The sequence below is a fragment of the Bombina bombina genome, chromosome 2, assembly GCF_027579735.1.
Source record: "Bombina bombina isolate aBomBom1 chromosome 2, aBomBom1.pri, whole genome shotgun sequence".
Lineage (NCBI taxonomy): Eukaryota > Metazoa > Chordata > Amphibia > Anura > Bombinatoridae > Bombina > Bombina bombina.
The window spans coordinates 971,961,875-971,974,919 of NC_069500.1; the positions used below are offsets into that span (position 1 = coordinate 971,961,875).

Consider the following 13,045-nt stretch of genomic DNA (forward strand, 5'->3'; position numbering starts at 1 on the left):
CCAATGACCATGCACTACTCTCCATATTCTACCCATTTCAGGACATATTATATGTACTTGTTTCAGTTATCTATGCTGGGCTGTGGGTACATCTACTCATGCCACAAGGCAACTAGCCAGGGGAATGCTGATACTTGGAAACTTACTTTTCTTATGTGTTTTCCTTTTTTTTTTTTTTTTTTTTTTAATATAAGAGTACACTCCACTATAGTTCCTAGTACTAGGTGACTTTCTCAATGTATATAACTTGCATTATTGCAGCTAAGCAGGTTAAAATTTGATGTATCAATGCTCGCATACTCTGCTATATACCTACACTCACATGCATAAGTCAGATGACATCCTAGTTTCGACCCTGATTAAATGGTGTTATAGTTTTGGTTTTCTACATTGTTTGGTCTTTGCCCCTGACCCTAGACACCCCCCAATAGAAATAATTACTTCTCCACCCCCGCTATCTACCCTCCCATCTGGTTACTCTACTGTTCTTTGGTAGAGGATACCATCTCTATTCCCCTGCTTTTCTCTATATTATGAGCGGCTCTGGCCTGCTGTTTTTTCTCTCTCTCTTCTCTATCCCCTATGTCCTAAGTATGAATACCACAGATGCTAGTTCCCCACTTCTAAATATTCATACACTAGAATAGTATATAGCATGCTCTCAACATAGTCGTGGGGACCCTCCTTTAGTTAACATTATAAAAAAGAAGTTTCATTTTACATTGCCCATCGTGTCTTCTCCTCATTACCAGAGCATAGTTCGAGATGCCATTTATATGAGCTCGCCTCACACAGCTACCCATATCTTGATACAGTCACACTATACCTTAAATATGCTGATTGATATTCAGGTGGGCAAGCCCTACCTCTCTATAGCTTTAGCACACACAGGCGAGGCGAAGTTGTTTTCTTTTCTTAGTTCTCCTTCTTAGGTAGTTCATCATGTCACAATATTGTATGTTGTGCTCTATAATATCTATTGCTGATGGGCGATCTATGTCTATTGTATCTGTTTTTTTGATGTTTTGAAACTTCAATAAAAAATGTTTATAAAAAAAAAAAAAAAAAGCCAGATTAGAGTTTGCCAAAATTTACCTAAGGAAGCCAAAATTCTTTTGGGAGAATGTGCTGTGGACAGACAAAACAAAATTACAGCTTTTTGGTAAAGCCCATCATTCTTCAGTTTTCAGAAAAAGAAATGAGGCTTTTAAAGAAAAGAATACAGTCTCTACAGTCAAACATGGTGGACGTTCACTGATGTTTTGGGGTTGCTTTGCTGTTTCAGGCACTGGCTGTCTTGACTGTGTGCATGGCATTATGAAATCTGAAGACTACCAAAGAATTCTGTGTTGCTAGGTAGGGCCCAGTGTGAGAAAGTTGAGTCTCCGTCAGAGGTCATGGGTCTTACAGCAGGACAATGACCCAAAGCTGTAATGTACTACACCTTTAAGGGGTTGTTCTTTTCACTTTACCCCCCCCCCCCTTTAAATAGAGGGATTAAACCATTTCCAAACTACTTGGAACTTTAAAAACCTCATTGTTTCCTGCCCAGCACTCATTTCAGTTATAAGGAACAGATTCACTTTATCCTCCTCCAAGGAAATCTCTGTGAATTTTGGGATACAGATTGCTAACCATTTCCTGATTAAACCCTCCTGTTTGTGTGAATTTTGGTAAGGAATAATAACTTTTTTCTATTTCGGATTAATCCCTGTTTCGTCAGAGGTATACCAGGTGTAACCTTCAGCATGATCACGCCATCCTCACCAACAGCCAGACTGCTTAATCAGCTGTTACACGAAACCGGTTGCTCTCAGCTCACAATGCTGCTCTGTCACACCTGAACTGGAACACACTCAAACTCCAGCCTCTAATCCAGGGACTCATTACCGCTTGGCAGTCGTCACAGTGAAGTCTTGTTTACTGCAGACTATAAAGGAGACTTCCACATACTTCATATTCAAGGTATATTCCTAGAGCTTAGGTCTCTCCTGCAGGATAATGAATATCTATCAAATGTCTTCTTGAAATTTCATTACCGTATTATATGATATCTTACCATTTATCTTCTGGGTCTGTTTATTAGATCGATTCTTTAATATATCTCATAGTATGTATATACATGTATTCAGAGAGATATTAATAACCATAAGGTCAATGAGTACAAACCTTATGAATTCCTATCTTTGTAGATTAATTGCAAATTTAGAGCAATGGTAAATAAAGTTAGTTACTGTTGTGCTATACTTGCTACATCCTATGTTACTTATCCTAATATCTTTTAAGTTGGAAAGAATTTATAAAGTTGCATTTCTCTCTACATATAGATCCATTTAGAATAACCTTACAAAAGCACACGTCAAAAAGCACCCAGAAATGGTTTAAGACAAAGCGCTGGAGAGTACTGAACTGGCCAGCAATGAGTTAAGATCTCAATCCCATAGAGCACCTGTGGAGAGATCTCAAAACAGCAGTTTGGAAAAGGATCTGTTCCAATCTGAGAGACCTGGAGCAGTTGGCGAATAAGAGTGGTCAAACTTTCCAGTAGAGAGGTGTAAGAAATTAATTTATGGTTATAGGAAGTGATTGATTTCAGTTATTTTTTCCAAAGGGGTTTGCTACCAAATATTAAATTGACAGTGCCAATAATTTTGTCCAGTCCAATATATACACACATATGTATATACACACACTTACATACATACATTCATGTACACACACTATTATATATAGGTATTGATATATACAGATATTTATAGGAATATTGATTTATAAATATTTATAATCTATTTATATATAAATATTTATATCTATTTAGAAATACTTAGAATATATTCAGCTATGTGCAGAACATTGGAATGTGAAATATTTACAGTAAATACATATGTACACACATTTATATATATATATATATATATATATATATATATATATATATATATATATATATATATATACAGGGAGTGCAGAATTATTAGGCAAGTTGTATTTTTGAGGATTAATTTTATTATTGAACAACAACCATGTTCTTAATGAACCCAAAAAACTCATTAATATCAAAGCTGAATAGTTTTGGAAGTAGTTTTTAGTTTGTTTTTAGTTATAGCTATTTTAGGGGGATATCTGTGTGTGCAGGTGACTATTACTGTGCATAATTATTAGGCAACTTAACAAAAAACAAATATATACCCATTTCAATTATTTATTTTTACCAGTGAAACCAATATAACATCTCAACATTCACAAATATACATTTCTGACATTCAAAAACAAAACAAAAACAAATCAGTGACCAATATAGCCACCTTTCTTTGCAAGGACACTCAAAAGCCTGCCATCCATGGATTCTGTCAGTGTTTTGATCTGTTCACCATCAACATTGCGTGCAGCAGCAACCACAGCCTCCCAGACACTGTTCAGAGAGGTGTACTGTTTTCCCTCCTTGTAAATCTCACATTTGATGATGGACCCCAGGTTCTCAATGGGGTTCAGATCAGGTGAACAAGGAGGCCATGTCATTAGATTTTCTTCTTCTATACCCTTTCTTGCCAGCCACGCTGTGGAGTACTTGGACGCGTGTGATGGAGCATTGTCCTGCATGAAAATCATGTTTTTCTTGAAGGATGCAGACTTCTTCCTGTACCACTGCTTGAAGAAGGTGTCTTCCAGAAACTGGCAGTAGGACTGGGAGTTGAGCTTGACTCCATCCTCAACCCGAAAAGGCCCCACAAGCTCATCTTTGATGATACCAGCCCAAACCAGTACTCCACCTCCACCTTGCTGGCGTCTGAGTCGGACTGGAGCTCTCTGCCCTTTACCAATCCAGCCACGGGCCCATCCATCTGGCCCATCAAGACTCACTCTCATTTCATCAGTCCATAAAACCTTAGAAAAATCAGTCTTGAGATATTTCTTGGCCCAGTCTTGACGTTTCAGCTTGTGTGTCTTGTTCAGTGGTGGTCGTCTTTCAGCCTTTCTTACCTTGGCCATGTCTCTGAGTATTGCACACCTTGTGCTTTTGGGCACTCCAGTGATGTTGCAGCTCTGAAATATGGCCAAACTGGTGGCAAGTGGCATCTTGGCAGCTGCACGCTTGACTTTTCTCAGTTCATGGGCAGTTATTTTGCGCCTTGGTTTTTCCACACGCTTCTTGCGACCCTGTTGACTATTTTGAATGAAACGCTTGATTGTTCGATGATCACGCTTCAGAAGCTTTGCAATTTTAAGAGTGCTGCATCCCTCTGCAAGATATCTCACTATTTTTTACTTTTCTGAGCCTGTCAAGTCCTTCTTTTGACCCATTTTGCCAAAGGAAAGGAAGTTGCCTAATAATTATGCACACCTGATATAGGGTGTTGATGTCATTAGACCACACCCCTTCTCATTACAGAGATGCACATCACCTAATATGCTTAATTGGTAGTAGGCTTTCGAGCCTATACAGCTTGGAGTAAGACAACATGCATAAAGAGGATGATGTGGTCAAAATACTCATTTGCCTAATAATTCTACACTCCCTGTACACACATACACACGCACACACACATACATACATACACGTACACACATACATATTTAGACATGTATATGTATGTGTATGTATCTTTATGTTAAATCCCTTTACAGCCTTTTTTCTCTAACACCTGAGACCTCACACCTTTAAGTCCTACAAAACTTTTTTGTGCAATATTTTTTTTTTAATAATTTTTATTACGTGGTGTTATTATAATTATATCTGTATTTTGTAATGTATTTTTTATGTGTTTTGTGACACTTTTTTGTTTCAAAAACAGTTAACCAGAGCTCTGAGGACGCCTTAACCCGACATGTGTTAACTTCAATTGCGCTCAACTTGTAATCTAGCCCATAATGCTTTGTATTAAAATGTCCTCTCCCTTCAAGCAGACCAGTTGCACTGTTGCTTTGTTTCCATTTTGCATCTATTCTATGAAACAACTTCAGTAGTGTGAGAAATATACTAATTTAAAACAGGTGAAACCAAATCTTTTAAATTTATCAAGTGTATTAAACTGAAAAGCAGTGGGAGTAGAAACAATATCATTAACTTTACATGACTGCAAAAGCAACAAGCCAATAGATTATAGCAATAATATTAACATAAAACAATCTATACAGAGAAAAATATTTTAAAACAGTAATCATTAAATTGTCACATAATATTGGTGTTTTTATTGCAGGATGTCACTATGAGAATAATACCCTGTATTACAAATGTAAATTACTTTCTCAGTGAGTCAGGGTAATACAGAATAAATACCAGTATGCCGCACCACTACTATATAAAAAATTACTTTTATTCTTACACCAAAAGCACGCACTATAGAAACAATACAAGTCACTAGATTAGTCCACATCATACAGGTTTCACTAACCAGTTCTGTTTCTAATCTCATTTATTACAGTTATCAGACCTAAACAATCAATTCCATGCCACTACAGACCAAGACTATGGGCCTCATGTACTAAGCAGGGTGCGGATAAGGTTCCCAAAACTATACGTCCGCTGCCTACATGTATCATTACACACAAATTGAGAGTGTAATGCTGCCCCCCTTCTCTCACACAACCAATAGTGTGAGAGAAGGGACTGTCAATCACCCCAAATGAATTTGTTTAAGTGATGGAAAACTCTCCCCTTTTTAAAATCAGATCCGGAATGTTAGTGATATTTTAGATGGAGTTTAATTCATCAGTTGTAATGAAGATGCGCTATAACTTACTTTTTCATATAGATATGAAATTCAAATACCCCACAACACTCCCCCCATATGGCACTTTTGTTGTTGCTAGAACACTGATTGGAGAACAATTCAAACCTTTAGCTCACAGAAAAATTGACTTTTGAAGTGTGTGGCGGAGCGTGGGTTATTTGAACTGAATATCTATATGAAAAAGTAAGTTATAGTGCAACTTCATTACAGCTGATGAATTAAATTCCATCTAAAATTTCACTAACATTCCGGATCTGATTTCATAAAGGGGAGAGTTTAAGGGGGATTTATCCCTTATTTCACTTTAAGGGTGATTTATATCTGCCAACTCAAAGGTGGCAGAGACAGGAAGAAGCAGCTGTCTGGTGACCACTTCTTCTTACATTACAGAAAGCAGGCTTGCTGCTTAGTACTTTAAAGGGACACTAAACCCAAAACTTTTATTTCACGATTCAGATAGAGAATACAAATTTAAACAATATTACAATTTACTTCTATTATTTATTTTGCTTCATTTTTTAGATATCCTTAGTTGAAGAAAAAGCAATCCACATGGGTGAGCCAATCACGCAAGGCTTCTATGTGCAGGAACCAATCAGCAGCTACTGAGCCTATCCAGATGTGCTTTTCAGCCAAGAATATCAAGAGAATAAAACTAATTATATAATAGAAGTAAATTAGGAAGTTGTTTAAAATTGTATGCTCTTTTTAAATCATGAAAGAAAAAATGTGAGTTTCATGTCCCTTTAAGCCAAATATTTCTGATACATTGATATTCCTGCAACATATATGTTTATTTTTAACATCTCATATATCAGAAGTGTATGATAAAATAAACAATACATTGTTAATCATTTGTGTAAGACATTGTCTCAGATATCACAAAATATATTAACATCCCATACTATATCAAGACCTTGGGGAGTACGTGTTTACAAAGTAAATATCCAAAATGTTTCATGTTTATTATTTACTACTTACCCTCACTGGTCTTAATATGTGTTGAATATCTTGAAATTTAAAATGTTGCATTTTAAAATGTTTAGAAACTGGAGTAGTGGAGAAAGGATAGTCAATGTGTGTAAGTGTTCCAAAATTCTTTTTTTAATAAGACGTTGTGTACGACCTACATATTGCATTTCCACACAAAGAGCTTGTAACAAAGTACAAAGCATACCTGTAATTAATGCTGCAGAATCTGTTGGTGTTCTACAAATAACCGATGATGATAATAATAATAATAATAATAATTGCAATTTAATGTAAGTAGAATCCAATATTGTATATGCAGCCTGATGCCAAATTTAAAGTGGCCTTCCGTATTAAGCCATTCTTTTAAAACCCTAGTGATTTAATTGTCACATAATATCTATGTAGTTATTACACTATAAGAATAATATTGAATAGAAAATAAATGCACCAATAAAATTGCTTTAAAAGGGATATTGTAATGCATTTTTGCATTGATTATCCTACCTATGAACCATGGGTTTTATTCACAATCCTTTTGAAAAACTCCATTAAAGTCAACGGGGATTTTAGTACATAAATCATTTGCTAAACTTTTCTAAAGGATTGTGATCAACCCCCAAGTGAAACCTCTGTAAAACATCTGTGTGGGAGTTGTAAAACACATAGGGGTTTATCACAATCTATTGTTTGATAATAATTGCCATGAAACGGCTGATGATGCTTCGTTTTCAGTTTCAAAGTGATCAGAATCAGCCATTTTTCTTGTTTATCTGCAGCATTTTACAAAATTATTATTTCAGTGATATATAGTCCTATAATTAACATGCGCGTGCGTGTCCTGTTTAAAATAAATACATAAGCACTTGAACAAAATTTAGTGAAATTAATAACAGACAGATGTGCCCACTGAAGGAGCAACAAAGTATCAAATCTGTTAACTCACAGTATTTAAACAATGTTACACTTCTTTTTACTAGGCATGTGCATTAGTTTGTAAAATACATGTGAATACTATTTTCGGGGATTGAATTTATCAGTGTTAAAGTTCAACACACAAATATCTGTGAAAATCCAGATACAATAGATTAGAAGTTAAAGGGACACTCAAGTAAAAAAAATAAACTCATTATTTATAAAGAGCCCACAATTTTAAGGCACTTTCCAATTTACTTTCATTATCAAGTTTTGCACAGTCTTTTTATATTCACACTTTCTGGGGAACAAGATCCCATTGAGCATGTGCACAAGCTCACAGGGTATACGTATACTAGTCTGTGATTGGCTGATGTCTGTCACATGATATAGGGGTCCGGAAAATGGGAGAAAAAATCATTTCCCAGAAAAAAAAAAATACTGCTTATTTTAAATTTAAAATAAGTGCTATTGCATTGTCTTTTTATTATGTACTTGTTAATTATGCAATTGTACTGTATTGAGTGGTCCTTTAACTAATGCACATGCCTACTTTTTACTAAGATGTACTATAGAGAATAGGGCATAATATGAAGACTATAGGACACTGCTTACCAGTCTGCCTTACCTGGTCTTGTTTTATTTATCGTACCCCTATAGAGTGCGGTAAATCTATTAGCACACTACTAATAATCATAATAATAATAATAATAATAATATTTTTAATAAATAGATTAACAAAATTAAGGTTTACTCCAAAATTGAAGGTATACTGATCCCAATTTTTTTCTTTCATGATTCAGATAGAACATGCATTTTTTAGAAACTTTCTAATTTACTCCTATTATCACTTTTTATTCTTCTTTCTCTTGGTATCTTTATTTGAAAAAGCAGGAATTAAAGCTTAAAAGGGACAGTCAAGTCCAAAATTTTTTTTCATGATTCAAATAGGGCATGTAATTTTAAACAACTTTCCAATTTACTTTTATCACAAATGTTGCTTTGTTCTCTTAGTATGCTTAGTTGACAGCTAAACCTAGGAGGTTCACATGCTAATTTCTTAGACCTTGAAGGCTGCCTCTAATCTAAATGCATTTTGACAGTTTTTCACCACTAGAGGGCGTTAGTTCATGTGTTTCATACAGATAACATTAAGCTGATGCCCGTGAATTTACCATGGAGTGAGCACTGATTGGCTAAAATGCAAGTCTGTCAAAAGAACTGAAATAAGGGGGGCAGTCTGCAGAGGCTTAGATACAAGATAATTCCAGAGGTAAAACGTGTATTATTATAACAGTGTTGGTTATGCAAAACTGGGGAATGGGTAATTAAGGGATTATCTATCTTTTAAAACAACAAAAATTCTGGTGTTGACTGTCCCTTTAAGAATCGGCCTATTTTTTTGGTTTAGCACTTTGGTGCAGCCACCAATCAGCAAGCACTATACAGGGTGCTGAACTGAAAATGGGCCAGCTCGTAAGCTTACATTCCTGCTTTTTCAAATAAAGATACAAAGAGAAATAAAAAAAATTGATAATCGGAGTAAATTAGAAAGTTGCTTACAATTGCACGCTCTGGGGTTAACAAAGGTCTGTCGGACCTGATCCGACAGTGCGGATCAGGTCCGACAGACCTCGCTGAATCGGAGAGCAATAAGTTCTCCGTATTCAGCATTGCAACAGCAGCTCTTGTGATCTGCTGGTGCAACACCGCCCCCTGCCGATTTGGCCGCCAGAAGGGGGTGTCAATCAACCCGATTTTAGACCGCTTCTTCATAACTGGTGTTTCTAGCGAGCCTGCAGCTTGATAAATGGGCCCCTCTATCTGAATCATGAAAAAAAAAAAGTTTGGGTTCAGTGTCCCATTAACAAGTAGGTGAGTCATTTTTATTTTCATGATTATTACAAAATTCTTAATTGTATACTCCAATTGGTAATTATTTTGTTCCCTTCACATGTGAATCATTTAAAGGGAATCCTTAAAAAAATATAATGTATTAACAACTCTGTTTACATTGGTGCTAGTTAAAGACTTTTTATTTGTCCATCTTCATTTGTATTAGGTCACCTGTTTTCTGGTTAATAACATAAATGGTTTTATCTTAAAGTGGATGTAAAGTCAATGGTATCGCACAATCTGAAAATGTTTATCAATAAAAATTAACTTAAGTTTAAGTCATCGTTTATTTTAAAAAGTTCAATTATATCGATCTATATACTTATTTAATGTGAATCTTCTTGCTCGCTTCCTCCGCCCTCCATTTTAGACCACGTTTATAACCTTGATTGACACTGTAGTCAACTAATAATCAGTCATACCCCGTGGCGTCCAGCCCCTTTTCGTGTACATCACTATTTATTTATGCACATGCGTCTTTCTGTATGCGCATGCGTAAACAAACTGCTCTTTGATTTAGAAGCTCTGCGCGTCCACGATTAGGCAGTGGATTAGATTAGGCAGTTAGGCAGTGGATGTTAAACTCAAGCGCAAAAGAACAATACATCTTGAACGAGCATTTCAAATACGTCATAGAGCGGGTGGGACTGCTCTATACGTTATGAGGAATAAATAGAGGAAGTAATGGATGGGAGGAGCTACAAGCGAAAACGGAGATAAGTTTTAAAATAAAATATATAGTGATATTTTGCAAATTTGGTAAAAAAAAATCATGCGTTTTCACTAATACACTGACTATGAATAAATATATGTTCTTTAAAACTGCAAAATTTACATTCACTTTAAATGATAAACTAAAAAAAAACTATAAAAAAAATGTTGTGCTTATTATATTTATAGAGTAAAAGTCAAAAACATACTGCATTTATGTGAAGAGATAGCACCTAAACACAATGATTTTTTTTCCTTGCTGAACAAATGTGAGGTAAAAAAAGCTATTTAAGTTTAAAACTAATACATCAGTATCTGTTATGTACTTCTTACCAATGCCTCTTTGCTAGTAGGCACTTAATTCTAATTCTCATTGGCTAATAGACAAATAAGTAGCAAATACTTATGAAGAAACATTAACAGCTGATATGTTTGTATTAGATTCAATTAGAAATGAAAAAGCTTTTACTTCTAAAATTTTCTGCCAAGAAAAGCAGCTTTTAATATGTTTAAAGGGGCAAGGAATCACAATTTATTCTTTCATAATGTAGCTAACATTTTTTGAAAAAGGCTCCAATTTACTTCTACTATATGATTTGCTTTGTACTGCCTTATAGTGCTCTTGCAAATGAATCATTTTGTTAAATGTATTGCTGCAAAACTGCTGAAATATAATACTGTAGACACGTGCACACTCCAGAGACTACCTACCTGCTTTTTGACAAAGGACATTAAGAGAACAACGTACATTAAAAAAAGAAATACATTGGAAACGTTTTACACTCTGAATGAAAGACACATTTTGAGTTACATGTGCCTTTAAGAGCAGCTGTGTCATATGGAAGATTGAAAAATTGATACATTTACTAACTTGCAATAGGCTGAGAAGAAACAAAACAAAGAAAAAAACGCGTAATATTAAAACTATAGCAACAAGTTACTTTTTTATGAAGCACATGATATATAGCTGAGATTAATCAAACTGGCATATGGCAGGTGAATATTAAAAGATCAAATGACCACAGCATAGCTTTAGTAGTATGCAAACTTTAAATTCAAACATACAATGATTAGTATCTTCCTAAATTAGCCACAGATTTTCTAGTCTTTAGTTGTTTTTGTGATAAGTACAATGCTTCAGTCTCATGAGATTTATAGAAGTCTAAATAAAACCCTGTGGTAAAGAAACAAGTATTAAAATCCACTTCAGGTGAACAGGTAAAAAAAAAAACAGACCTGCAGATATAATTTTCACCATAGACTCATAAGGCTTACTCTATACTTAGACCTTACTGTAAATAAATATAAGTTTTATAAAAGATTTATTTTATATTGACTCTCTTATTAAAGATTTTTTTTATATATGGTTTGTATTTTAACAAAGCAGACTAATAGCCCTTTAGGCTGCTATTTAATCCCATTTGGAAAAACAAAACATGGTATTGTTTAATTAAAATGATTTATCATGGAATAAACAAAACAAACAGCTTGCAAGTATAACACCAATCATATTATCAATGGTCCCTATAAGGACATGTAAAGGCATGAATCTAATAAAAGGTAAAGCTTTATACCAATCTCAACGCGTTTCATATCATTTTAAACTTTTGATAAAGGCAAGATTATAAAGGTGTCATTTACATTGAAATAAAAGTTAATTTGGGAGTTAAAATGTAGTACATTTATATATGCACTGCCAATGCATTTTAAATTATGTTAATAAACAAAAATTACATTTAATACTAGGTTACTCTTATTTAGTAAAGTCAATACTACCCATTTGTGCCATTATAGTATTATAAATTGTATTAAAAAATGCATCCACAGTATGCACACAAATATAAACCAAAAATGTTATCATTGTTCAGTGAAACATATTTCAATTAAAGAAACCAAAATTAACCACATAAATTACACAATATAGATGTCCCAAACAGATGCTTAAGTCGTCTAGAAGAATATTAATAGAAATTCTTAGAAAATCATACAAATCCAACTATTTCTCATGAAAAACCTAAACATATTTTCTAATTGAACTGCTGTCTTTAGATTAACTTGACTCTATGTTGACATAATTACTGACATCATTATGTAATGCATCCGTATGTTTGTAGAGTCTTAATCTCATATGCAGAATAGTCTGGATCATGGTTGCAGAAAGTATTTTAAGGTTTTAGAAACTCAGAGCAAAATGTATGCAAAACAGTATGTATGAAAGGAACATTAGAGAGAAACAGCCCATAGGAGTCACAGGGGAAAAAGAAAAGGCTGAATGAAAAAATGATTAAAATTACCTGGGAATAGATTTATTGCAGTTACAAACAGCAGAGCAGCTCTTAGGGGCTTCATGGTTCACTGAGACCTTTCTCACATTGTGGGACAGTTTTTTTTTCTTTTCCAGAAGCACAAGGCTTAATTATCATGTGGAAAAGGTGTATGTAGTGGCACGCCCTCAATGCTTATTTTAGGACTGATAAAGAACTGGAGGAAATACACTGACTCCCTTTGGGAGTTCAGGACATGGGGGATGTATTGTTTAAATACTTTACAGGAACTTGTTTTAATTTGGCCGACAGACATGTTTTTGTTAATAAAAGAAAACGAAAAATGTGACTAACTATTTGTATACTGCTTCAATCTATAACAAAGGTCACTAAATCTTTAGGAAAACTCTGTTTAATCATTTAGAAAATGTGTGATATTAAAGGGACATACAACAAGTTGGGATAGAGACAAAATATAATAATATGTACTGTAATTACTTTACCTGCAAAATTATACTGCAGTGCCTCACCATTAACCCTTTCTTTTAAGTTTCCAAA

The 13,045-nt window shown here is 34.5% G+C and overlaps 1 protein-coding gene across 2 annotated transcripts in view; it reads right to left on the minus strand.

Annotated features, from left to right (window-relative positions):
- LOC128649926 (uncharacterized) overlaps positions 1-12,584 on the minus strand; it is a 433,711-nt gene extending 421,127 nt beyond the window's left edge. For both annotated transcript variants that reach the window (XM_053703485.1, XM_053703484.1), the window contains exon 1: positions 12,518-12,584. In XM_053703485.1, coding sequence (XP_053559460.1) covers positions 12,518-12,572 — 55 coding nt within the window. In that variant the 5' untranslated portion in view covers positions 12,573-12,584. The remainder of the gene's footprint in view (positions 1-12,517) is intronic.
- Between the last annotated feature and the right edge of the window lie 461 nt (positions 12,585-13,045).